This window comes from Carya illinoinensis, chromosome 4, assembly GCF_018687715.1.
Source record: "Carya illinoinensis cultivar Pawnee chromosome 4, C.illinoinensisPawnee_v1, whole genome shotgun sequence".
NCBI lineage: Eukaryota > Viridiplantae > Streptophyta > Magnoliopsida > Fagales > Juglandaceae > Carya > Carya illinoinensis.
The window spans coordinates 4198616-4225769 of NC_056755.1; the positions used below are offsets into that span (position 1 = coordinate 4198616).

At 36.4% G+C, this 27154-nt stretch overlaps 4 protein-coding genes across 10 annotated transcripts; 3 read left to right on the forward strand and 1 right to left on the reverse strand.

Annotated features, from left to right (window-relative positions):
• The first annotated feature begins 99 nt into the window (after window positions 1-99).
• Window positions 100-5718, forward strand: LOC122307092 (myosin-binding protein 3-like). Of its 3 annotated transcripts, none has more exons than XM_043119714.1 (5): window positions 100-692; window positions 983-3192; window positions 3304-3522; window positions 3620-5003; window positions 5127-5718. In XM_043119714.1, the coding sequence occupies exons 2-4, from the start codon at window positions 1917-1919 to the stop codon at window positions 4969-4971; spliced, it is 2847 nt and encodes a 948-aa protein (XP_042975648.1). In that variant the 5' UTR covers window positions 100-692; window positions 983-1916; the 3' UTR covers window positions 4972-5003; window positions 5127-5718. The 3 variants fall into 3 exon arrangements, with proteins under 3 accessions (XP_042975648.1, XP_042975649.1, XP_042975650.1); XM_043119715.1 differs by having other exon boundaries at window positions 5140-5718; XM_043119716.1 differs by having other exon boundaries at window positions 5229-5718.
• Window positions 5719-8167: 2449 nt separating this feature from the next.
• On the forward strand, window positions 8168-10475 carry LOC122308538 (HMG-Y-related protein A-like). Its single transcript, XM_043121914.1, has 2 exons — window positions 8168-8369; window positions 9776-10475. Exons 1-2 carry the CDS (start codon window positions 8319-8321, stop codon window positions 10283-10285), a joined length of 561 nt encoding a protein of 186 aa, XP_042977848.1. The 5' UTR covers window positions 8168-8318; the 3' UTR covers window positions 10286-10475.
• A 1465-nt stretch (window positions 10476-11940) lies between these two features.
• Window positions 11941-20146, forward strand: LOC122307272 (THO complex subunit 4D-like). Of its 5 annotated transcripts, none has more exons than XR_006241721.1 (8): window positions 11941-12253; window positions 14891-15126; window positions 15999-16142; window positions 16230-16298; window positions 17415-17602; window positions 18512-18562; window positions 18926-19092; window positions 19221-19362. XR_006241721.1 is itself a non-coding variant. In XM_043120039.1 (7 exons), the coding sequence occupies exons 2-7, from the start codon at window positions 14932-14934 to the stop codon at window positions 19029-19031; spliced, it is 753 nt and encodes a 250-aa protein (XP_042975973.1). In that variant the 5' UTR covers window positions 11941-12253; window positions 14891-14931; the 3' UTR covers window positions 19032-19195. The 5 variants fall into 5 exon arrangements, 2 of the variants coding, with proteins under 2 accessions (XP_042975973.1, XP_042975972.1); XR_006241719.1 differs by lacking the exon at window positions 18926-19092 and adding an exon at window positions 19761-20146 and having other exon boundaries at window positions 11942-12253; window positions 19221-19536; XR_006241720.1 differs by lacking the exon at window positions 18926-19092 and adding an exon at window positions 19761-20146 and having other exon boundaries at window positions 11942-12253; window positions 19221-19527.
• Window positions 20147-22515: 2369 nt separating this feature from the next.
• On the reverse strand, window positions 22516-26780 carry LOC122307927 (glucan endo-1,3-beta-glucosidase 2-like). The gene is made up of 4 exons (XM_043121060.1): window positions 26559-26780; window positions 23224-24477; window positions 23057-23084; window positions 22516-22930 (listed from the first exon to the last, which is right to left on the reverse strand). Exons 1-4 carry the CDS (start codon window positions 26617-26619, stop codon window positions 22780-22782), a joined length of 1494 nt encoding a protein of 497 aa, XP_042976994.1. The 5' UTR covers window positions 26620-26780; the 3' UTR covers window positions 22516-22779.
• Window positions 26781-27154: the final 374 nt, after the last annotated feature.

Below are 27154 nucleotides of genomic sequence, written 5' to 3' on the forward strand. Positions count from 1 at the left end.
AATAGCATTAAAGAATAATGTTCTATCCAAACTCCTGCTCTCGGGGGAGCAATTCTTCCTGTATCCCATCCAGAGAATAACATGCCTAGAAGACCAATCAAATTTTATTTTGATCTTTTGTTCTAATTCTGAAAGGCAACGCATGTAATGGCCAAAATCTTCCTTTAAGGCAGTGGGCCTAATTCAATCTCCCTTTCCAAGCTGTTTTCGATCCAATGTTTTACTGGTCGACCTACAGTCTACAGTTTCTATCCAATATAAGTATGTTCGACATGGATCAAAATCACCGGATTTCATAAGTAGTAGGTCTCTTTTCCGAAGGTCCATACGGCTGTGCATTTACATGATTAGGCAGCAAAGGTCCATAAAAAAGGGGAAGAAGACGGCCAGAGGATGAATCTGCACAGAGATCTCAGTATCGGAAACCATCGCTTTTTGAAGGAAGGGCCCCATGTTATATGCCAAGAGCTGATCATAATATATTTACCAACGAGATGATATCCAATTGAATCTGGTGGTCAGCTTTGGATGCCATGGTCAGAAGAACGGAGGTCTCTACTTCATCTAAGACCCCCTAAAGTGCTGCACCTAAAATTCATGAAAGGATAAAGGAACAACCCAATCTCTCTCTAAAGAATCTCTACTGTGTCGAGATTAACCTTCCGTGATTGTTGTCACCAACTCTCTTTTTGGTAATTTTTTCTTTATTTCGAGATTTACTCGTTTATTTTTTCAGATGAGATGAATTGAGGTAATAGTTGAAAGTTGAATAAAATATTATTAGAATATATTTTTTAATATTATTTTTTTAAGAATTTAAAAAAAATGAATTGCTTACTTTATTTTGTGTAAGTATTTGAGAAAGTTATAAAAATTAGATGAGATGAGAATAGTTGTGAAAACAAACTAGACTTGGGGCAAGCATTAAGAATAAGCGTTAGATATATTCTTTGATTAAAATTCTGCGTTTCTCAAATTCCAGGAATGTTATTTCCAAAAGCCAAAGCTGGAGTCTTAAAAAAGCAAAAGCAAAGCAAGGAGGGAGACCACAAACATTATCATCATCTTTATTCATAGACAGGGTCCCAAGTCACTCTCACACTGCCCCAATTTGATCCATCTACTCTCCTTTTTCTGCTCACTTTTTCTTTCTTCTTAGACTTTCCATCATTCCTGCTCCTGTTTGACTACCTTGTTTCATCATTCCGTCCCAGCCACTTTAATTTTTTTATTGGTATTACAACCTAATTGATATAACTATGCATTCATTAAATTCAAAACAAATGAAATATTTTGGAGAGAAACAAGTATGAGATGTTTGAAGGCAGCAGTGCAGAGTAGAAAATTAATTACAGGGTTCAGTTTTTAAGAGCGTGAGTCTCAATTCTGCAATTGGCCACAGACTCGTTTATGTGGATGGTGGTGGGCCACTTTTGGTGCGAGATGTCCCCCAAATCCAAGTTGGGTGGACTTCCGGGGCATTAGAGTATGCTTTCTGCAACATTTCCTTTTGTTAAGGAACAATAACCTCCTTCTACTAGATTTGTGGGTGTAGAACAATAAAGTAATTAAAGTAACAAACGAGCATTGTTACACTGTGTGATCTATTGATCTTCCTGTTTCTGAGTACAATTATCATAATTATTATCATCTCGAGCATGAATGAAGATGTCTATATTAATGGGAGTATTTTATAAAGAGATTAACATTAAGCTAATTCTGGTAAGAGTAACTAGTACCACATCCAGATAAGCATCATCTCTACTTCTCTCTGCATCCTCTCACCTTTACTTCTGTCAAAACTACAATAACATTCTTCCATTGACACCTCTCTCTCTCTCTCTCTCTCTCTCTCTCTCTCTCCCCCTTCACGAGTGCGTAATAGTGTGGAAATAACAAGGAAACATAGCAAAACCATGGCTGCCAACAAGTTTGCAACCATGTTGCATAGAAACACCCACAAAGTCATCGTCATTCTAGTCTATGTAATCCTTGAATGGGTCTTGATAATCCTCCTCCTCCTCAACTCTTTTTTCAGTTATTTGATCACGAAATTTTCTAATTACGTTGGCCTTAAACCACCGTGCCTATGGTGTTCTAGAGTCGATCACATCTTGGAGCCTAGCAAGAACACAAGCGCTTACAGGGATCTTATATGTGACACTCATGCCACTGAAATTTCCAAATTGAGCTACTGTTCAACTCATCAGAACTTGGCTGAATCAAATAATATATGTGAGGACTGCTTGGCCTCTCGACCAAGTTACAACGACAGCTCCATTGGAAGCACAAAGAGAATTGCTTTTGTTTCATGGATGAGTGAGAACCAAAGTGAAACTAATGGTGAAAAGAGTTTAAGGTGTTCATGCTGCAACGAGAGCTTAAGCTGCGAACCGCATTCTCCAAAGCCTTCTTCTTGGGATGCTTTGAATCATACCCGGAAAGACGATTTGATTATAGAAGCAGTGGATGATGATGACAACGAAGGTAAGTACAAAGAACCAAGCAAACCTAATTCTCCGTCAAAACACAAGGAAAAGGACAATGAGATCCAAAAAACCAAGATGGAAGAAAATCACAGTGACAAAGGGATTGCAGACGAGTATCGGATACTTCCTGATGTTGGAGGTTTTAGCTTCAAAGACGTGGCACAGGAGGATTGTTCAACGTTCCTGATTGACTCGACCAAGCAGGAATCCGATTATACCAATTTTGTTCATCTATCTTTTGACAATTGTCAGTGTTGCCCTGGACAAGATCACTCACTTGAAACCATCAATATGCATTTAACGAATTATATTGCTTGTGAGTTCAATCGTCTAATCCCGATCGAGTTAATTGATTCTTCAACTACAGCAAACCAAGGATCATGCAACTTGAAAGATGAAGATCTGAGAGAGCAGGATCAGCAGGATAGAGCTTCTGATCCAGAGGTATGGATTGAAACACAGCTCAACGGCTCAACAGAGGCAATATTACTCATGATAAAGGAGAGTGAAGAGAGGGCAATTGAAGGACAACTTAAAAGCTTGGAGATCGATGAAGGTGATACTCAGACTTTACAGGTGGTAGAAAGGAAACAAGATGTAGTCAGCGAGGAATGTAGCCAAGTTGCTAATACTCGACGACCTCAAACTTTATTCCTCATAGAAGAAGTATCCACGAAACAAAAACAACCAGATGATCTACCAGGTACACAGTAATTCCTGGTATTTAACAAAATCTTCCATTATAATCTATTTTTCCCCCAACATGGACCTTATATTCATGTCGGCCGTTTCAATTTTTTGATACAAAAATCAGCACGTGGAGCAGTAATAGACAGCATAAATCTGTTGTCTGATGAATGCTCAGCCAATACCCTGATAGGCACAGAGGAGTCAGACCATGCAGCCGATCGGCCTCAAGCTGAAGAACCAATTTATTCATCGGGATGCGTAAAAGAAGATCCGTCTTCCGCTAACGATAATGGTGCTAAATTCTGTATCGCCCCTGATTCATTAATGCCTCAGGATGACCTTGGTAAGCCTCACATTTATTTCCAATCATCAGTTACTCGATTGTAAGAAGCATAAAAGTTAGTTCAAGATAGTTTCTAAAGTGAAATTGGCTTTACTAGGTTCAAAGCCCATGAAGAAAAATATCCAGCACGAAAAAACATTTTTGATTGAAAATACTCGAGAGTCAGGAGCTGAAGAACCTTTCGATGGAAGTGCTGTTGGGAAGATGGAAGGTGGTGATGCAGCTACTACCACTGAACCTCTGGAAGCAGCACTAAAAGCCGAACGAAAAGCTTTAAATGCTGTTTATGCAGAACTAGAAGAAGAGAGGAGCGCATCTGCAATAGCTGCTAACCAGACTATGGCTATGATAACCAGGCTTCAAGAAGAGAAAGCAACAATGCAGATGGAAGCGTTACAATATCAGAGGATGATGGAAGAACAAGCTGAATATGACCAGGAAGCCTTGCAACTTTTGAATGAGCTCATGACCAAGAAAGAGAAGGAGAAGCAAGAACTAGAGAAAGACTTGGACATGTATCGTGAGAAGGTCTTAGATTATGAGGCAAAAGAGAAGATGAGAATGACAAGAAGAATTAAAGATGGAAGTTTAAGAAGCAGAAACTCTTCAGCTTCTTGCAGCATTGCAGATGAAAGTGATAAATTATCAATTGATCTGAATCGTGAAGCTAGAGATGATGGTAACTATTCCGGCCATGAAGATACCACTCAAAACACTAGTGCTGGCAATGCAGATTTGAATTTGGAGGAAATGGCTCTGGACTGTGTGAGGCATATGAGTGCCCTTGATGGATCATTGGCAGAGTTCGAGGAAGAGAGGCTGTCCATTCTAGATCAGCTCCAAGCACTGGAGGAGAAGCTTATCACATTGGCTGAAGATGGAGGATTTCTTGAAGATGGAAAATCCATTGAGCATTCCTCGATGTATGGTGCCAAAGAGTTTGACGATCATGACTTTACTAGTCCGGAAGTAAATGGGATTTCAGTGAATCGTTCCTCAATGTATGGTGTAAAAGAGCTTGACAATCATGAGTTTACTAGTCCAGAAGAAAATGGAATTTCAAAGGATAAACTTTATCCAGAGAGAAAAACAATGAATTCAATGGCAAAGAGGCTCCTTCCTCTCTTCGATGCCGCCAATAACAAAAGTGAAGAAGGGTTGTTAGTCGAAGAAAAAGGCGAATCCGAATATGTTGAAATGCAAAAATCCTTGGAATCCAATTTTGAACTTGAAGTAAAAAAACTACCCATTGAAGATGAGGTGGATCATGTTAATGAGAAGCTGCGAGCTCTCAAATCAGATAGGGAGTTTCTAAGGCATTGTATGAGCTCCATAAAGAAGGGAGACAAGGGAGTCGATCTAGTTCAAGAAGTTTTACAACATCTTCGCGATCTGAAGGCTGTTGAAGTTCGTGTGAACAACGTGAGTGACGATGTGAAATTCCAGTAGACTGCCACAACCCACAAATGAAAATACGATAGGTAAAATACTTTTTCTGCTTGCATCCATTAATTCTACCTGATCAATTCTGAGCTGCAATAAAATATTACTCCATAAAGACCAGACATGAATTTATGGGTGATAAATTCGACTGACAAATGCAGATTGCTTTCTCAGAGGTGAGCGGTCTGAGTCTGCAGATGCAAAATTGCTTAACTTCATACCGAGCACGAAAAAAATGCTCATCGAAGTCTATGCTTTTCTAGTGCCAGGAAATCTCTTGATGGAGATAGAGTTTCCCGGGATGGTTCGTTTGGATTGGTTCATGGGAGTCAAGACTGTAGATTTGAAGTCTTCCTCCATTTTCTTATTGCTCGTTCGGAATTTGGCCTACTACAAGAATGCAAAGCGTAAGATATTGTGGGACGTCCTCACTACGACCTTGATTGCCTAAGGGACTGGGAAAGATGTAGAGGAGTGTGTCTTCTCTACCTGACCTCAATGTTGTAGGTCAGGCTGCTTCGGTTCTTTTTTTGTTTCTCCTGTTTTATAGTTTTCATTCGTGTTTTCTTTCTTAGAGAAATGTGGGAGGGGAGATCCTCAAGAAGTGTTGAAAATTTTTTTTCTGATCTTTTGGATTGTTCGATTTGATATGGGTTTTCAGTATCTACGAGCTAGCCGAAAGTTACTTGTATACACATGTATCAGCTTTGTCTATATTTATGAGTGAGAGGGTTGTCACTGTTCTATTGTGTAGTTGTTTATATCTTTCCATTTCTTAACAAGTTCGTCTTACTAGTAATGCTATTTATCATTTTTTTTAAAATTTTATGATATAGTATTAATAATTAGAGATTATTTATTTTATTTTATTTGTGAACCTATCATAATACATTAAAAACATCAAAAGATGTTAAGGAAATGATAATAAATAAATATTTTCTACTAATAAATTAGGTTTCCTTGAGATGTTATTAATATCAGTATCTACATCCAAACACATGATCATGAGAGAGACATGTATGTTATTGCAATTTAGGGACGAATTAATTAGGATCATGGAATACATTTCATCTGAAATTTTAGGATATGGATAAGCTAGCCTGCATGGAATCTTCCATTACTGCAATCAGGCACTTGATAAAGTAGTTCTACTTTTAAGGTTCCAAGTGCAGCTTCGACAGTGACGACTACGAGACCAATTTTTTTCTTTTTTCTTTTTTCGTTGGGAGTTGATATTTGTAAACATGTCCCATCTACTTGGCACGAACAAGTTAATAATTTGGCGTCATCAAAGATTCAAAGCAATACACTTTGGTGAGAAAATATAGATAAACATGAGAGAAATAGATACAATATATAAATTTTATTATAGTTCATACTCTTTACTTATAGTATTTAATGGTATATATATATCTCAATATGACTTCTTAGATCAAGAAAATTGTATAGAATCTTAATTTTTTGCTAAGATATTTTTTAAATAAAAAATTATTTATACAAATTTCAAATAGATAAATTTCATGCAAGTACTTATAAAAAAAAAAATGGACATCACCTTAAAAAGTGTCAAAAAACCATTTTTTATTAGGGAGATCCACTATTTTACAAAAGGTTTATATATGACTTGTTTATTTAGGACTTGCAACTAGCATTACTTTATTCAAATGTCATATACTTTTGCAGTAGCATTACAATGCAGAAAGAAAATTATGAGAATAGGGTTTATTGATCAAAGTTGAACATTAATTTTGAAACCCACGAGCGGTGCTCAAAATACCAAAGGAAAATCAAGATAATGAAAATTTTGCTCGAAAAATGTAAAATCTCAATTATTACCTAAAAATAAAATATAGAAATAAAATAAGATTCTAGCAAAATCTGAAGAATTATAATTTCTAAATGACAATGAAATATTACAATAAAAGTTAAAAAATTTAAGTCGACGATTTATAAGAAAAAACTACTAATTTCAAAGTCGAAACGGAAACTACCAAACGTAACTGGTGATTAGTTTAACACTATTAACTTAAAAGTTGTCACCTCATCATTATTAGACCCAAATCTTAATCGGACGCAGTCTAAGTTATATTTATTTTGTGAGAAATTTTATTTGTAATCATAAATAAAAAAATTGTGTGTACAGTCTCATTGATAAATAAAAATAAAAAAAAATATTTAAAAAAAATATTATTAAAATTTTAAAATTCTTTTAAACATAATTATATGAACATGAACAGTTTTTAAATAAGAATTATATATAGACTAATTCATCTGTATACTTTCTTTTTAAATCCATGGTGGCAGTCTAGCAATAATTGTTGTGCGTGTTGTCTAGCATAATTTTGAGTTTTTATTTTCAGATTTTTTTTAAAAATATATTTATATATTTAAATATATTTTTAAAAATATATCAATATTTAATCATTAAAAAAAATTTAAATTAATGAGCGATCATTTCAACCAGTACACTTTCGGGACGGCATATTATCATATTTATGTTCTTTTTATCCGTCCATTCGATACCACCCAAACTTTATGGGAGATGATAGAGAAATCTACGGTCTACGGAACGTACTCGTAAAGTGGATCTCAAGCCAAACAATCCGCACGTGTGGAATTTCATGTTCAGGCCGACATACGAAGCCCCAGTTTCAATTCTGTTTAACCCGATCGGACCCACAAATGTTTTTTTTTTTTTTTTTAATCTTTATCATATAATATTGTTGGTGGGTAGGGGACCACGCAACACAGTCCATATAATGGTAAGGATATCTTTACCTTCTTTATTACTTCTTTATTATTAAGTTTTTTTTTCCCTTTTATTATTTGAATTTTGTTCATGATCTTTTTATATAAATATGTAGTGTTTGAGATTTTTAATCTAAATTTAAAGAAGAAAATGAAAAAGAAAAATAAATAGTAAGAATATGTGAGGTATATTACCAACCCCAAAAACCATCATTCCAAACGGAAGAGGGATATTTCAGTAACTTCGTAATTTAACGAAATTCAAATTAATTAGAAAAAGGTATCCCACGTCATAGATCCGTGCGTACCACCCTGATCTATCTTTATCCGTTCGATCATTATCCACTTTAGGATTCCCGGCCGTCCAATTAAGAAAAGAAAAAGAAAAACTTTTTTAAAAAAAGAAAAAAGAAATATATATTTATTAAATCGAAACTTAATAAAATCTTTGCAATCGCTCGCTGGCTTCCCAAATCAAACAGTTGTGTTGAAAGCAGCGTTGTTGTAGTTGGGAGCTGTATATAGCTTCCTGCTTAATCCTGCAAAAGCGAAAGCAAAAGCGAAAGCGAAAGCTGCTCTCTTCCTCTCTCTGGAACTCAACTTTCATGGCGGCTGAAGAGACTAATAAACCTAAATCAATCCCTCCTTACCCAGAGGTACATCACTCTATCCCTACAAATCGCTGGGAAAGAACAAAAAACCTTCTCTTCTAGCACTTGTTTCTTTGTTCCCTCATCATGGTTGAGCTCTGCTTGATCTTTTTCTTTTGGGTTTCCAGTGATTTGGTTGTTGCTAATTTTCTCCCAGTGCTTATATTATATAGAAAAGGTGTTTTTGAAGACTTTTTAAATAAAAAAGACCTTTCCTTTCAATCCTCATTGTTCTGCTGCTGACGAGTTCTAATGGATCTAAATTTATTTGTTTGGGTTTTGCTCCTTGTGCTTAATCTTTGAGGTTTTCTTTTATTAGCAAATGGATTCTCTTTATAATTCAATGAAAAAATAACAATTATTTTTGTTTTTAACCCTCCTAAACTCTCATTTCCTACCTTCTTCTCAACACAATGCGCTCCTGTTTATCTGTTTTTCTTGTTCTTTTACTTCCCTGGTTTATGTCACTTCAATCGATTTTTTATTTTTTGTTGAAAAGAAAACTGGGGTTCCTGAATCCTCACTTGCCCAGATAAAAAAAAAAATAGAAAAAGAAAAGAAAAGAAAAGAAAAGAAAAACTGGGGTCCTCACTTTACATTTTCCTAACCACAATTAAGCCACAATTCTTCCAAATTCTCTATCTCGAACTGCTTTTGTTCTTGTTAATTCAGTTCAGTTTTTCAGTATTTCGAGAAAAAAATTTGGTACTTGGTAATCCAAAAACTTTTTTTTTTTTTTTTAAAAAATTAAAAAATAACCCTAGTTTCTCAACATTACCCACTTCCGATTTCGCAGTTCTTTTTCCTAATCAATCTGGATTTGTATCGGTTTTTTAACCCTCGAAACTAATAACGCTAAGAATAAGCATTTCCTTATGATCTTCGAGTCGTGGGATTCTTGATTATTTTGAAAGTCCTTAAAGCAGTCAAGTAAATTTTTAGTCATGCTCAGTTCTTCTTAATGCTAACCCTTCAGCTAATAAGACTGACGTTTTCTTTTCAACACTCGGGACAAGAGAGAAATAACAGAAAGAGGGAGTAGTCATTTCTGACAATGCTTGAGTAGCAATTCTGTGGAATTCCGATTCCAGATATTTTTTAAAGCAATTGAAACATTGATTGACAAGAATGGCTCGAAAAAATCGTCAATACCAAAGCCTTCTTGATTTTTGATACAAAGCTTGATCTAATAAACACTCTTTTTTTGGGGGAAAGAACATTTTAGACCATCAAAATTGCCCTTTTGCACTCCCAAACTATCGCCTTCTGTAAATTTTACGGATGTTTACGGTTTTGATAATCTGGTGTAAGTTGAAAAAATAGGTGGTATGTATTTTCTATCGCCAAAGACAGAGAAATGAAAGAGATGAATGATAACCACTTCTGATAATGATTGAGCTTTGGAATTCCAGATGATTTTGAAAGCAATCGAAGCATTGAACGACAAGAATGGCTCCAACAAATCCTCAATAGCAAAGCATATTGAATCCACGTACGGAGACTTGCCTACTGGGCACTCAGCACTACTCACGCACCACCTCAACAGAATGAAAGAGAGTGGAGAGCTGGTCTTCTGGAAAAACAACTACATGAAGCGGGACCCGAGTGCGCCTCCTAGGCGGGGCCGTGGCAGGCCACCTAAGCCGAAGGTTGCACTGCCACAGGCCATGGATTTGACTCCAAAACCAACAAGGCCTAGGGGCCGCCCACCTAAGGACCCAAATGCGCCTCCAAAGCCACCGAAGGTGAAGGTCTCAACAGGTAGTGGGAAGCCAAGAGGGCGGCCAAGGAAGATGGCAAGGCCTAGTGGAGGATTGGGAGGACCGCCACCAATGGCATCAACAACTACTGGCAAACCAAGGGGTCGGGGTCGGCCACCAAAGGCGAAGGCTCCAGTGTCTGAAGGGAGTGTTCAACAATAAACTCTTTGATGGTGGCAGTGGTGTTCTACGTCTTCATGTCTCTCCTTTGTAGAATTGGGTAATGTTAGCTCTAATTTGTGTTCCATGTAATTGCATGTACAAGGTAATGTAGCTGTTATTGAGGCTTTGTTGATTTCTAATTGTAATAGAGGATATGGCTAGTTCTAATGATGCTCTTAGGAGTTGTTTATTCCTTGAGTCTATGATTCCATTGCATTTATTTCTTCTTTGTTTTTGGGGCTAGAACTTGGGAATGTGAACGGTGGTTCTTGTTGCATGGAGCTGGTTTTGGAAGGTAAATTTGGGGCAGTCAACCTGGACATGTGATTATTGGGTTGATGACTCGGAGGGAACCGTTTTTTTCTTTGGTAAGACCACATGTTGTACGATAGAATTGCCTCTATGATAGGGTCTTATCGATAGCCATAGGCGTGTCTGTCTGTTTGTTATAGGCCCTTTGGCCCACTCGTGAATTGATGAATGAGCTGGTTGATGACAATGGCTTTTGAGTGGCGGCTCCATTTGATCGACAAATGGGTGCGAGGGGCTGTCGATTTTTTCAATTGGCTAAGTTAGTTAGCTTGTATTAACTTCTACAAAGCTATCAAAAGGTATTTAGTTTCGTTCGGATCATTGGATGAGTTAAATTCTGTTTTAGATTTATTTTAATATTTAAATATATTATTTTTAAATTACTAAATATCATTTAACTTAAAATATTTTTACACGTGAAATTTATAGTATTTTTTAATTCAATGCTTTTTTATCACATGGTATTTATAATTTTTTTTAATTTTTTCTTAAATATATATAAATTTATTTTAACATTTAAATATATTTAAATTTATTTTAAATAGACTCTATAAAATTTATTTTATTATTTTAATTCATTATTATTTATAAAAAAAAACTTCATCTAAATTTAATTCAACATTCTGAACTTAAAAAAGGACAAGGAGCTTGGATTTCAGCCGGGAATGAACTCTGACGGGCTGACCCGTCTACGTGACTTGATTGCTCCACGACAGATGGGCCATCGTCTGAAACCTGATGCCATCACTTATGATTTTATTTGATTAGAGTGTAACTTTTTGGGCTAAGTTAGGTTGCATTAACGGATCCAAGGCACACTATTTAGGGGCATATCTCTTCTAAATGAATGTCCAAAAACGTAATTTAAATAGTTAGATTCATCACTTTTATTTCTTTTATAATCCTGATATCAGTCAAACAGAAGGTCCATTTCATGACCCATTTGGGGCCCTTTTGAAAAACTATTAACGCTTTTGGAGTCTACCACACGGCGCAAAAATATTCAAAGGTTGGGGTTTGTCCGCTACGAACCATGTATAATTTACTTTCTCTAACGTTTCTGTTACGTTATTGAGATTAAAGTTAGAAAAATACTATTTATATTTATATTTATAATTTTATTTATATAATGTGTTAACTATTGAAAATAAGTTAAATTTTAAATTAAAAAAATGATAGAGACTATCACTCAATATATATAATATTATACGTAATATTTTTATTTGATTATATAATAATAATAATAATAATAATAACATTCATTAAAAAAAAGAGTTTTTCTATATGAAAATCGTGTCCAAAGCGCACTCTATTTTATTGAAATGGACTTCGTGTGTGCTGATTGGCTGGGTGCGAGGGGACAACACTGGAATACGGCCCTTTTCTTTACCCCGAACCCGACCACGCAATGGAAAAGTCGTCCTCAAGCTTTTTCCGATATAAACCCTAACCCCTCTCCCTCATCATTCACAACGCTTCTCTTCTGTGCTTTATTCTTTTCATGGATATTTCATCCTCGCTCCCTTCATAACCCTACAAATCCCGCTGGTCTTTTTGCTTCTTGCCCCCCTCACCGCCATTATCTCTGAAGCCCTAATTATTCCGCGGTCGTTTTCTTCTTTTGCTTGTCCACCTGCTTTTCGTGATAATCTCTAGGTATTACTCTTTCTCTCTCTGTCTCTCTATATCGATGTGTACGCTTTCTTCGGGTTATGTTTATATGCTCTATGTTGTTTTGATTTTCTAAAATTTGTAATATTGGGGTCTGCTGAGCGAACGTTACATCTGTTTTTTCTTTCCACTTTGTGTTTGAAAGCGAGCAGGGCATGGGTCGTATCAAAATTTTTTGGGCAATTGATTGTGGCTTGGTTCTAGGATTATTTCTTCGTTTGGTTTGGTTGGAAAGGTTCATGGGTGGTGATAGTTCCCCCGTCTTTGTTTGGGTTGTGCGGAAATGAGTGCAGGGTTGGAACCCCATTATTTAGATTCATGTCCAAGTGTGTGTTAGCGTGCTGATCTAGTGTAACGGGTGGAATCGCTAAGAAGCTAGAATGGTATTCTGGAAAGGATGTACTAATAAAAAAAAAAAAAAGTATTCTGGAAAGGATGTGATCTCTTTTCCAGTTTAGGAGCGTTATTTCGAAGACTGCAAGAAAATGGCGTTGGACTTCAAGTCCTCCTTTCTCAATACTCCTCATTAATGGATAGTGGTCCACAATAGTTTAGAGTCTTCTATTTCTACTTTTCATGAATTTTTATCACCTTTCCCTTTTCTAGGTAGGTGGGTCTCTTGTATGCTTCCTGGGTATTGTAGTTTCATTCTCTTCAACTATTTTTTTTTATTGGCACTGGTGTTTGAGAACAGCATCCCAACTAATCTCGGGAGTGCACAGGCCCTCAGCAAAGATTTTTCTACAAGTGCATCTTGGGTAATTCAAGAGAAAATCCCCCTGTCTGATGGCCATAAGAGATTTTTTTTTTTTTATAAGTAATAAAATTTTATTCATTGAATGCAAGAGGCGGAAGCCAATGTACACAGTAAGTATACAAAAGATACACCTAATTACATTCTAAGATTATGAAATGATAACAAAAACTCATGAATAGTCTCTCCATTAAGTACAATAGTTGAAAACCATTCAACCAATGAAAATACAAAAAGTTTCCAGATTTCCTCTACAGTACACTCCCTGTTATTAAAACTCTGCTCATTCCTTTCCAACCAAATATACCACATAATGCAGAAAGGAATCGTCATTCACGCAGCTGCCACTTGAGAACAACCATGAGGCCTCTTCCAACGTGCAAGTAAGTCCACTTTTTAAAGCGTTACCCAAACCAGCCCTACTCTACTAAACACACCATCCCATAACACCTTAACCACCTAACAATGTAAAAGTAAATGGTCCACTGATGCACCATATTTCTTACACATGAAGTACCACTCCATAACAATCATACCACGCTTTCTCAAATTATCAATTGTCTGAAGATTCCCAAGTGATGTTGTCCAAATAAAAAAGGCAACCTTTGACGGCACATGAACTCTCCAAATACTCTTCCATGGAAAAGAAAAGTGATGCTGAACGGTCTAACATCTTATAGTATGATCTAACAGAAAACTTTTTACTCGCTGTTTGCTTCCATAACATTCGATCCCTCTCATTTCCTCCAAAATCTAGAGAATAAAACAAAATGAAAAAATTCGCAACCTCGTCAAGTTCCCAATCCTGAACAGCTCTAATAAAACTAACATCCCATTGCACAACCCCCTTAGCTCGGATCAACAAATCTGAAACGGAAGCCTGCTGATTTACAGCCATTCTAAAAATAGCCGCAAAAGCTCTAAAAGGAGCACACCCACCACACCAAACATCAAACCATAAACAAATTCTTGAAACCTTTCCAACCTCGAACTTGACTTGTTTCCCAAATTTGGCTCATCCCTTTCTAATAAATTTCCAAAGACTCACACCATATGTCCCCCTAATCTCCTTAGAACACCAGCCCCCCGATCAATAACCTCCCTCCACATCGATCCCTCTTCCCTTTGATACCTCTACAACCACTTCACCAACAAAGCCTCATTAAAACTACTCAAATTATGAGCCCCTGCACCCAAGGGGATTTGAACCTTAGACTAGGGGGGAGCATACCCCCAAGCCTAAGACCTTTACCATTTGAGGCAACCCCTAGAGGTTCTCTTTAGCTATTAATAAAACCTTATCTTATCTCATCTTACCTTGTTAAAAAAAGGTGAAAGGGATTTCAATCCACATTTAGTGCGATGCAAACCAACGATTCCTATAGATTAGGAAGTACGTTCTGGATTGTTCATGCTGAACATTGGATGGACTCAAGGGATTTGACTTCTTGATCGATTCATTCCCTACTGTATAGCTTCCTTACTCATCATTAACTGCTTGTTGTAGTTTCTTTCGTCAAAGTTTTTTTATTATGTTCATGTTGTCAGATAAGATCAAATTTGCACAAGCACACCCCATACTGAGTGGTTCATTATGTTTTAACAAAGCACAAGTAACTTTTTAAGAGGCACATGAATTGGCAATTTGGTGGGGGTGGGTTAAGTGATCTTTACAATGTTCGTAGTGTGGAAATAATGAACATTTGATTTTTCAATTTGTATGTATATATATACACTGCAAAAACAACAAACACAGACACATTGTACATTAGTCTACAGTATGGATGTGCCTAATGTTTTACAGTGACATTATCTATTTAATAATATTAATTTCTTTCTCTCTACTGTTTTTCCCTGGTAAATTGCAGGTTCACTCTTCTCTAAGATTATTACTTGTACTGCTGATATTATGGCTACTGCTTTGGATCTGTCCCTCGATGATCTTATAAAGAATAGAGGATCCCGTGAGAGAGGTAGAGGAAGAGGTAGGGCCCGCCGTGGCCGTGGACCGGGCAGGGCATATAATGGTGGAAGAATGCCTGGGGCAGTTCGAAGAGGTCCCCTTGCAGTGAATGCTCGGCCATCATCTTATACAATTGCCAAGGCAAGATCAAAACTGTGGATGTCTATGCATATGCTTGAGAGTCTGACATGCTTAAACAACCCAAATACAAGGGGTTCTTTCATTTAAAAATGGGGACTCAAAACAAGAGGATCTATAATATTATATTTATTCTTGGAGAAGCTCATTATGACTCAGCCACTAAAGTACTTTCGGCGATGTTGCATTTGTACCATTATATCTTCAATTGATATGTACATGTGGTTTGTTGGGTTATGCTTTGGGGACTTTGCTACAGATCACGATGATTACACGTGGAATCTCTATTATGGTGTGTGAGTTAGCATGCTACTTCCTAGCGATGTATCAAAAGGAGCCTTGTTTTGAATGAAGTTCACACTGGTTGCATAAAAATGCTTTTCGGTTATTGGGGTTGATGTTGAGTCCTCTAGAAACATCTGATTCGTAATATATAGTTCCAATCACTTTTGTACTTGATGACTGGTTCTTTTCACTGGAAGTTTGTGATGGATTCTCTTGATATGTGGGAACCTTCTTCGGTGCAAGATCTCAGTTCATATCGTAGTCCATGGTCTTTTTTCAAAGGAGCTTCCTTCGCTTAACTTCAGAACGGGAGTTCTCAATCTTATCATAGCACTGGTTTGTATGCAATGGGTCAAATCCTGTACTTCCCATTTACTGTCAACTGGCTTAGTTTACTGAATTCTGATTTTGGGTTGTTTGAGTATGTTAAGTATTACTTGATTCTACTCTACTAGCAGTTCCTTTTATGATTTGTGGGAATTTTTCTGATCTCCTGTTGATCTTGAAGAATGGTGAATTTTATATTCTGGTCATAAGCTGATGTGTCCTTTTTACCCCCATCTGGATTTTTTTTTGTCTGCTTTCATCAGTCTATCCGCAGACCCAGGACTTTCCCATGGCAGCATGATTTGTTTGAAGAGAGCCTTAGAGCTGCAGGGATACCAGGGATAGGAATTGGCACAAAATTATATGTTTCTAACTTGGATTATGGAGTGACTAATGAAGATATAAGGGTACAAATCAAGTCACACACTTTCATCTTAAGTGCTATATGTAGAGGATTTTCTTGAACATCACTGAAACTTGATGTGCAAACTCAGGAACTTTTCTGCGAAATTGGAGACCTGAAACGATATGCAGTTCATTATGACAAAAGTGGGCGCCCAAATGTAAGCATTTATGTTTAATAGTTGTGATTTCATTTATAAGCTAATTTGGAACGTGCTGTAGATTTCTTTTATGTACAAGTGCAGAATATGTTTTTATATTAGGACTTACAAAAAAAAAGTTTTTATATTTGGTGTAACTAGAATTTTAATATTACTTTCTACTGGAATCTCAGAGATAGGATGGCAAAGGAATGTTCTCTTTGCATTTAGGTTTCCTGGCTTTTTGGCAGACTGCATTAGACTTCAATCATAAGTTGGTCCCATATTCTTTTCCTATGGTTTTCTGCTATTGTATTGAAGGGTGGGAATGTTCATGAGTTTTTATCTTCTTTTTAGCTCACTAGAATGTAATTAGGTGTCTCACTTTGTATACTTCCTGTGTACTTGGGCACTGCCTAGTTTCTTTCTAATCAATAAAGATTATTACTTATAAAAAAAAGGTTGGTCCCATATTGTGTGAGCAACTCATTTGAAATATTTGTTTTCTTTAGATTAGTGTGGGCAATTATAAAATGACTAGACACGCTTAATATGGTTAATGTTTCTGTGAGAAGCTTATGGTCATCAACAGTTCTGAATTACGTTTCTTTAATTGTCCAGACAATGTCCTTTATATATCTGAGCTCATTCCTTCATCTCTCTGGGCTGCTTTACTATATTCCTAGGTGTGCTACTCTTCTTACAAATTGCTTTAACCTATCTGTCTTGGATTTCCACTCATTGGCTCAGCACACTCTCCCAGAGATGTGAGTACTATATGAATTATTATTTAAAAGATTGGCACTGGACCTGCTCTTGAGGAAAGTAACATTGATGTCACTGTTGCCTAATCCAGACTCAATTATTCTTGTTGGATAGAAGGAATGAGAAACAAACCAAGCAACCATGTGTCCTGTCAACTAGAACTCTCATTTTCATTTATTGAACCTCATAATTTTATAGTGTACTTTTTTTAATCGGCTTCTGGAGTCTCTTAATCTAGTACAACCGAAGACACTAATTTGGAGACTCAGGTTTTAGAAAGCATTTTGTTATTTATATTCTACCTTTGGTGTTTATAATTCATTGGTTGGTTATACATTGGGAAGATGTAATTTTTTTTTTACTTGGTTACAGGGCTCAGCTGAAGTTGTGTATACCAGAAGAAGTGATGCAGTTGCTGCTCTTAAGCGGTATAATAATGTTCTCTTGGATGGTAAACCCATGAGAATTGAAATTGTAGGTGCCAATGCAGAAATGCCTGTTTCAGCTCGTGTGAATGTCACTGGAGTAAACGGAAGGAGGAGAAGGACCGTTGTTATGACGTAAGTTTTTTATTTTGTCCCTTCTCTCTCTCAACACTTGAAGCCCAATGACTGAATGTCTAGATGACCTCATATTTGATTGTAATTACATATGATGTGTATAAGTTTTGAATTTGTTTAAATTGTCTTGTTGAAGAGTTATCAATGGAGGTTTAGTTTCGACCACGTCTCTTTAATGCTTGGAGCTATAGTCATCGGATGTTATTTTTCCTTTACTTGTCTAATGATAGAATGTCTCTCAACACTTGAAGCCCAATGACAGCGTCTTGATGACATCATATTTGATTGTAATTACATATGATGTCTATCAGTTTTGAATTTGTTTAAATTGTCTTGTTGAAGAGTTATTGATGGAGGTTTTGTTTCGACCACATCCCTATAATACTTGGAGCTAGAGTCATCGGATGTTATTTTCCTTTAGTTGTCTAATGGTTGATTTTTTTCCCTATCAAAGACTCAATAAATTTTCAATGATATTTTTCGGTCAAGAAATTATGGAGCCTGCTGCCTGAAGATTATTGTCTGAACTTGTGGATATTGTATTGCGGTTTTATCTTATATTTGTGGATCTTTTGTACGTGAGATGCTATTCTTGTTGAGCTCGCCATGATGGATAAATTTTTCAAGGTTTTATAACATAATTTTTGTTTTAGTTTTTATCTTCTAGTTATTATCTTCTAGAGAAATGATATAGCCATTAAAAATTTTACAAAAGCAAACTAACATGGCTTCATATGATACATTAGATTTACTTTACAATAAAAGTAGTTTTACAATTTCACGTGTTACATTAAGCCACGTCAGTTTATAGGTTTACTTTTGTGTGATCAATTTGTGGCCAAAGCATTTCTCTGTCTTCTAACACAGTTGCAACTTGCAAGTACTCTACTGATGCTTGATGTTATGCAGGCCTGGAGCTGGTCCAATTGGAGGCTCTGCTGCTGTCAAGCGTGGCTCTGGGTAAATCTTTTGTATGCTAATACATTTTTCTTCCTTACAGGCATGTTTTTGTCTGTTAATATAAATTTGTGTAGAAAATTATGGAGAACACCATTTCAGCATTTATTAATAATTTGTTATTCTTTCATCATATATGATTGGCATGTTTACTTTATTTTCTATGATCTATGATACCTTATGCTTTTCATATTTCATACCTTGCTCAAATTGCAATGAAGTGTCAAGGCTGTGTTACTTATTAGCTAAGAACTTATATCTTACAAACTTGTCTGGGAGGAAAATAGGCCTAGCTCAGCTGAGTACCAGGGTGTTTGCCTGTTGAAGTGATTAGTTGTGACTAAACTTGAGTTTGACGATTGTCAGTCCAGCCAACCATTCACGTTTGAAAGAAGATATCATAGGCTATGCTGTTTGTGTGTTTGAGAACGTCAACTACGATGGGGGGAGAAGAAGCTTAATCTCAGTATGATCAATTATATATAGGCTTTGGATTAGATCATTTTCATTAAATTCTTTTCATGGAAGAACTGGTGAGTTTAGTCTAACTTTGATGCCAATTATTTTGCTATTACTGGGATCACAGTTATTGACTGCTTCCATATCAGCAGCTAGTATAGAGATTTGCTACGCTACTTACATGTTTCTGATCTTCTTGCAGTCGTAATCGTTTTGGGGGTACAAGTAGCCGTGGCCGTGGCAGTGGCAGTGCCCGTGCTCAGGTACAGGATCTGGGTCGAGGTCGGGGTGGGAGCCGGGGCTGGGGCCGTGGCCGAGGCCGAGTCCGGGGACGCGGTCGTGGATCTGAAAATAATCAACCTGTTGATATGTCTGTTGATGAACTTAACGAAGACCTGGAGAACTATCATGCTGTAGCCAAACATACTTGAATTTTCAAGCCGTGATGGCTGGGGGAACTGCTCCGGAATTAAGCATATCAGTAGTAGCCAAGATTAGCTATGGGAGATGTACAAATTGTATCTTTCTTTGTTGGCTTATGTCCTTTTTGTTTCTTGGTGCTGTAGATTGCCATGTGTTTAAGCGTTAATTAATCTGTTTGAAGGTTTTTTTTTTTTTTTTAAAAAAAAAATCTTAAAAATTTTCGTATTTTAAGAGTTTTTTTGTGCTTCTGCAAGCCTTATTTAGTTGCTTATATATTATCAACTTCTTGTAGATGATTGAATTTTTGTTTGCCATTCAGACTGAATATGCTGTCGAATGCTATTGTAACTTGGGCCTTCCAACTCCAACATTCAATCGAGCAATGATGACATGGCCGATGGTGCCAAGCATGACTCTTGGGAGCTTTTTTTTAACAGTTCGACCTTTCGTCTTCTTTTTTTCTTTTCTTTTCTTTTTTTTTTCCTAATTTGTTGATGGATCATATGAAACGCTTAATCCAGATTAAGTTTGTAGTTCTGGGATTGGCATCAATGGATCAGAAGAAGAAAGATATTATAAGAGTTACTCTTTGGGTAGGTCCGGCTGATGTTGGGTGTTCAACAGCCTCCAATCACATGTCACGTATGAAGTTTTCCATTAGACACAATAAATCTTATTTTACCGTATTAAGTTGCACGCATTAAATACTCTCTCTCATGGTGCCTCAGCTTCCGCTCTCTGTTGGGAGTGTTAAAGCAAATTCTATAGAATTCCCGCTTCCTGAAGTAGCCTGGAAAATCACATTCCTTTCTAGACCGAGAAATATAACGAGAAGGAACGGTAATATGTAGAAGAAGAAAACGACTTGTAGACTGCCCTGCTTTCTTGGATTTTTTTTTTTTCCTTTGTGAAGTCATCGTGACTTGTTGCGGTATAAGAAACAACTCTCTCTCTGTCACAGCTCAGGGAAAAACAAGAGTCAATTATGAACCAATTGGGATGAGTCAGAGAAGCAAAGAGATGGGGTTGATCAATCACCTTTAAACCTAGTAGTAAAAGAAGACCCCTCAAACCCCACCCCCACCAAATGGAACAAACATATTTGCAAAGCAACAAGCAAGACCATCATCATCATCATCACCCACAACAGAACCAAGACAGAACACTGAAAAAATAAAGATCAATCTGGATTCGACCACAAAACTATAAACTAATTACTGAACCAAATTCCGACAAACAAAAAATTGAAACAACAAGAAGAAATGACTCAGAAGAGGGGAAAAAAAACTACCAACTAGGAAATACAATGAAAACGAAAAGATCGGGAAAAAGTGTGGAAGGGGTAGCTCAGCCTATAGAATGGAAACTAACCCTGAAAACTCTTACACTCAAACAGAGTTGCTAGAGACTTTATACCCAGATCTAACCTGCCACAGGGAGAGGGGAAGGGGATTTTTTGCACGGGAGGGAGAGAATTTCACAGTGTTATCTATTGTAAACAGGTATATGGCCCATATAATATGGGATGAGAAATAGAAGAGTTACGTGGCACAAATTTATTGGTGGGCTGTTGTGTGAGGAAAAACCAATGGACCGGTTGAAAGTTTTACTCTTAAGAGAACTCTATTTTTTCAAATTTCTATATCAAATAAAGAACTAAAACAATAGTCTCATTAATTTTTCACTCTATATAATATTGGTACATAGCGAATAGTTTGCATTTTCTATTCCTCATACGGCATTTTTCTAACCTTGTAGTTTGCATTTTGAAAGTCTAAAATGGAATCTCCATACAACTCAACCCATCGGAACTTGGGCTGTCCCCCCACGTGTGTTTTTGTTTTAGCAAAATAATGTGCTTTTTCCAAGTGACACCAATTGCCCATGTGTCGCTTAGAATAAAATATGAAAGAAAAAATCTAATTATAAGTATAATTATATATTAATATGTGTACTAATTTATTATGATTGATAAAAAGTAAATTTTATTGAAAACAGTACTAATTTAAATTTTAAATATGAAGGAATCAATATTAGTACGCAGATTAATGCACGACTTTACTGTATGTAGTAAAATTCAATATGAAAACAACTTCAGTCTACTGGAGTTGTTAATGAGAGCACATATAGTGTGTTTGTTTGCATTTACTACAACATTTATAGCAAAGAAAAAGGTTCTCCCAATCTTGAGAAGCTGTGTAAGAATGTTTTTGATATTCTTCTTTGACAAATACTTATAAAGGAGCCGGATGAGAATGCTAGGGATAGAAAATTAAGCCTTGTTTACTTTTATAAAATTTTTCATCTCATCTTTATTCATCTAATCATTATAATTTTTTTTAAATTTTCATACAAAATAAAATAAACAATTCAATTTTTTAAATTACAAAATAAAAATAATATTAAAGATATATATTATAATAATATTTTATTTTATTTTTAATTTTTATTTCAATTAATCTTATCTCATCTCTGAAAATAAACGAGACCGAAATGTACTTTTAATCGCCCACAATCTTGACCAAATTTCATAAAAAAATGATTTATACAAGAAAAAATTTAATTGCAAGCACACTTGTGCACTAATATGTGCACTAATTTATTGTAATCAGTCAAAAAATAGATTTTATTGAAAACAATGCTAGTTTAAATTTTAAGTATGAAAGAATAAGTATTGGTATGCAGATTAGTAACGACTTTGATTGTATGTAATAAAACTCCTAAATAAATAATCCTACACATTTTTTTTTTAAAATAACGTGGACCCCACCTCAAAGTACATAAAAACCAATTATATTTTAGTGAGACTTACTTTTTACTGAATTTCTGAACTGCTTAGATCATAAACTCCAAATAACTTTCACTCGAAAACAAAAATAAAAATAATTAAAAAACCTTAAAAGTAATATATATCATCCAAATTTAAAATCCCTTGGCAATTTATTCTGTCAAATAAAGCGTATGTATTTTTCAGAGAATGGATTATATCTTTTCGAAACCAAAAATTATCGAAGGGTGCTGAAGGGAAAACACGCCAGAACACTTATTTCAACACGTAGTAGAGAAAAAAAAAATTGAGAAACCTCTGCATTCAGAGACAACGGGTTGTATTCCGGATTTTGAAAAAGAACAAAAATTCAATTGCAATGAATATCGATGTAGATGAAGTCCAATACATTCATGCCCTTTCTTCAGCTTGTTTTGTACAAAATTGAATGGAACATTTTCTCTAAACTAACCTACTCATTAACCGAACAAGAAAAAGCCAGCCCCTCCGAGCACCATCTACCAAAATTTCTGACACAGAGCTGCTATAGATTCCGGCATATACCACCCATCTACGAGAATGGTGCACTCCATATTAGAACTCCCACAATAATGAGGACCCTTGTTAAACCGCTGCTGTAAATGCTGTGGCCTGAAGAATCCGAACTTGTGGAATTCATGGATGGGGCTGTGATGTTTACCAGGGAGCCATTCTTGCCAACACTGCATCCACATATCAATATAACATATAAAACATTTCAATTCCTCTCATCTATGACTTTGCTCTACATGAATTGCTTTACACTTGAAAATATGTTAAGGCTGGTCATCAAGTAATTAGAAATTTACCTTCCTGGAAATATACAAGAACCATGACCTACAATCATTTTAACAACAATTGTTAGAACTTAAAAACACATTATTACGTTGCATGATCCGAGACCCAGATAGAAATCAACTGAAGAAACAATGAGAAGAGACATGTTATGTTGCCTTCTTTACAGGTGTGATCTTACTTGGATCTGTGGTTGTGATTGCAGCAACCCCATTGAAGTCACATGACCTGGAATCCTTCCCCATCTGATGATAGTAAGTGTCAAAAGCATACGTTGCATGCGCAAGCACATTGTCTGGTTCATAGCATGGTTTTCCCTGCAACAGTGGTGAGCAATCCACCTTGCCTGGTCCACAAGCCCAATCTAATGCAGCCTGCAGCATCTTTGAGTCAGCACCTTCCCTGGCAGCACAGTAAGTTTGGTTCGACGTATCATTTGCTAATACCATTCCTGATCCCGTCAAGTGTAAAATGTAAATGGGTGATCCATTTGCATCGAACAATCCCCAGTTCTTCTCTGATACCGGTCCAAGTTTCATGTCCTCATTATAGAGCTCGTAAATATAGGTACTAACAGCCATTCCAGGGTGTTTGGGAGTTCCAGTTTTGTTAAGCACATGCCTTATCAAATTGCTGTTATAAGCATTGGCATTTTCTACTGTTGCATCAGGTTCATTAGAATCGCCTTTTGAGGGCCAGCCGGATTCTGTCACCATCACAGGAATGTTGGTAAAATTTAGAAAAGCCATTGCAAAGTATGCTGCATCCACCATTGCATCAAAGACATTGGAGTAATGGAGAAGAGTATTAGCATCGACAGCTTCTTTATTTGAAGGGAGAGGCTTGAAGAGTGCATAATCTAAGGGAATTACTCCGTTTGATTGCATATATTCATAATAAGGGTATATGTTGAGCATGAAAAACGAGCCAGTGGACTGCAAGAAATTGAACATAGGTACCAAAACTGGATTCCATGTGCGATTAAAGAAGGCTTGGGAAGGAGGGAATGAATCAAGGATAATAGATGAAGAAAGAGGCGTTGAAACTTTAATTTGACGGTCAAGATTGGACGCCACAAGTGCAGAATGAATGAACTTGAGGGCATTGACAAGAACTGTGGCAGCATTTGGAATGGCCGTTAGCACCTCAGAACCAACAGATATGGTTGTGATATTGGTGGCTGGGTAATGTGCTACAACATTGTGGGAAACCCAGTTAGCTGCAGTGGAATTTGATTGGCCAATTCCAAGGAGCTGTTCATTAGGGACAGAGACCATGACTTGGATGCCCGAGTTTGCAAGTGCAAGGAGCATGGCACGGTCGGCATTGTACAGGCGGACATGTCGGATTTGCTGCGCTTTGAGGAGGGCTACAACTTGAGTTGGATGAGGCATGTCGGAGAGGTCTGTTCCAATGTTCACACCAATAAATGCATCTGCATAATGAAACAAAACCATTGTAATCTTGCATTTATTTCAAACATAAATCTCTCATAGGTAGTACAAATAACATGATTTGATCATGCATATACAAACAACTTTTGAGAGGGCAAAGGTTCTGGAAATTAGAGCCAACCACCCCCAACTAGACCAAATCAAAGTTCAAACTGTTAAATCAATGGTTTGCCTTTTTCTAAATGATGAGATAAACAAGGCTTTCAAAAAATGAAGTAGGCAAAATACATGTAAGCACAAAATTCAACAGAACTTGCAGCTTCTGAACCTATGGATTAAAACCTAAAGCAGAAAATCATTGCAGTATTAAAGACCACAACCCCAACCAATGTAGAAAAGAGACCATTTCAAGGAAAGCATCCATAAAAATATTTTTTTATTATATTTGTAAAATTTAGTTCAAAGGATCAGGTTGGACTGCTATTATTTTATTTTATTTAATTTTTTGTGACCATTTATAATTGGCAAAAAACCATAAAATTTTTGTTTTCTTTTTCTTTTTTATTTTTTTCTTCCATTTGAGCTGGTGGGGGAAATTGGTCCCCCCCCCAGATTCACCCCCTGGACTGGAAAAATAGACATCATACTCTGGGAAGCAGTATGATATGGTCACAAAATGCAGCACCCATTCCTCCAATAACTTCTAGGTCCTAGCTCATAAAAACCAAGTTCTAAGCCCTAGCAAAAGTGCCTAAATTCTGCAACCTTTGACCATTTGCACTACCAAGGGACAGGCTACCAATAGTATGATATGGTCACAAAATGCAGCACCCATTCCTCCAATAACTTCTAGGTCCTAGCTCAGAAAAACCAAGTTCTAAGTCCTAGCAGAAGTGCCTAAATTCTGCAACCTTGACCATTTGCACTACCAAGGGACAGGCTACCAATAAAGAAAATATATATAGCGGTAGGAATAGGATGAAATGACCCATTAGCTGGCAGGCAATTAGACAAAAAAACAATGCTGATCTCTCTGTTTTTTATAAATCGTTTACTTCATAAAAAGAAGGAAAGGGACATCATCTCATAGGGGGCCATGGCATTCATGTTCACCAGACTCTGTTCTACATATATACGGATATGTATAGAACATATTTTTTAGGAAATTGCTTAGGCCACATATGGTGCTCACCGATTTATTTTTTAAATTTTTTTAAAGAATTTAAAAATATAATTAAAAAAAAAAAGATAAAATTAAACTTGCCTATTCGGTGGAGCTTTCGGTGGACTCCCGAGGAAGTTGCACCGTCCTATTTTATAACATATTTTATTACTGTTATTACTAGTAAAAGAGAAATAAAAATTCTATTCATCCTCTCCCCACTCGATATTTTTTTTTTATTTTTTTTATCAAATGTTTAATATATGAATAATAAGTACAAGAATTCAATTAGTTTAAAAAAAAAATTGTGGTGTAAGGAGAAATTAGTTCATAAACAACCCCCCCCAAAAAAAAAACTCCCCTATTCTTTATTGGAAAATACTAGTTCCACAGAAATTTTCCACCGAAAATTTCTACCGAAATGTTTTCTATTTTTATTTTTTTTTACTTTATTAAGTAAGTGTTTTTAAATGAATATATGATTTTTTTTATTTTTTAAAAATATTTAAATAGTTTAAAAAAATGGGGAAAGAAAAAATGAAAAAAAAAAAGCTTTACACTGATCGGTAGAGATTTTCCGTGGAAAATCTGTGTGTATGTAGCCCGGTCCTTTCCCTCTTTTATGTCTTACCTACCAAACCACCAACGCACACACATCCCAGTAACAGGGAGAGTGAGTGAGAGATCAGAGAAGCCATCGTTCTTTCTCCATTTTTTTTTTTTTCAAACATCCGCCCATGCCTATCTAGTATATATGCCCTTACAATTATCTCCAACAAATAAATATACAGGCCCTTAATATTGAAATCCTCAAAAGGCTCAACGAAAGGAGGGGTGACTAAGATCTCAAAGAGAATACACATGCAGGCAATGTAAAATATATCACGAACTACAAGAAACAACCGGTTGGGTACCGCGACCATAAGCGAAGTCTAAAATCAAAACTATTAAAAAAGTCACCTTCATCAGCTGCTACTGCAGAAGCTGCTAACAGAAGAAGAAGAAGGATAGGCACAGCCATCGATTCCTCAGTGGGTAAGTTGGGAATTCCTGAAGATGAGTGAAGAGTTGAATCTGAAGAAATCCAATAGAGAAGAAGAGAGATAGATAGAGAGATTCAGTTAGAGCATGAGAGTGGAAGAGAAGGGCTAATAAATGAACAAAATAAAGTGGGGCAAAGGTGTGGGAAATATAAGAAAGAAAGAATAATAGTGGTGCCCACAAAACACGTGGAAAGTTCTTTCTTCCTGGTGGATCTGACGGCTTAATGAATCATCTGAAGGGTTTTTACAGTACACAAGATTGAGCAGTTCTGAAAGGTAAGGAATAGAGAAACGTACCCAATGCCCAAGGAATGGGTCTGGCTGGGGTGGATAGCCGTTGCAAGCTTTTACTCAGTTTTGTTGGGTACATTGATTACCTTGGAGCATTGTGTTTGCGCATAAATATGATGCGTTTTTTACGAGGATAAAAACTGGGGAAGTGGGGCTCGCGCAGCGTGCAAACAGACAAGGAACAGCTTCAGTAGGGACAACGAAATGATCCAGATCGCTTCA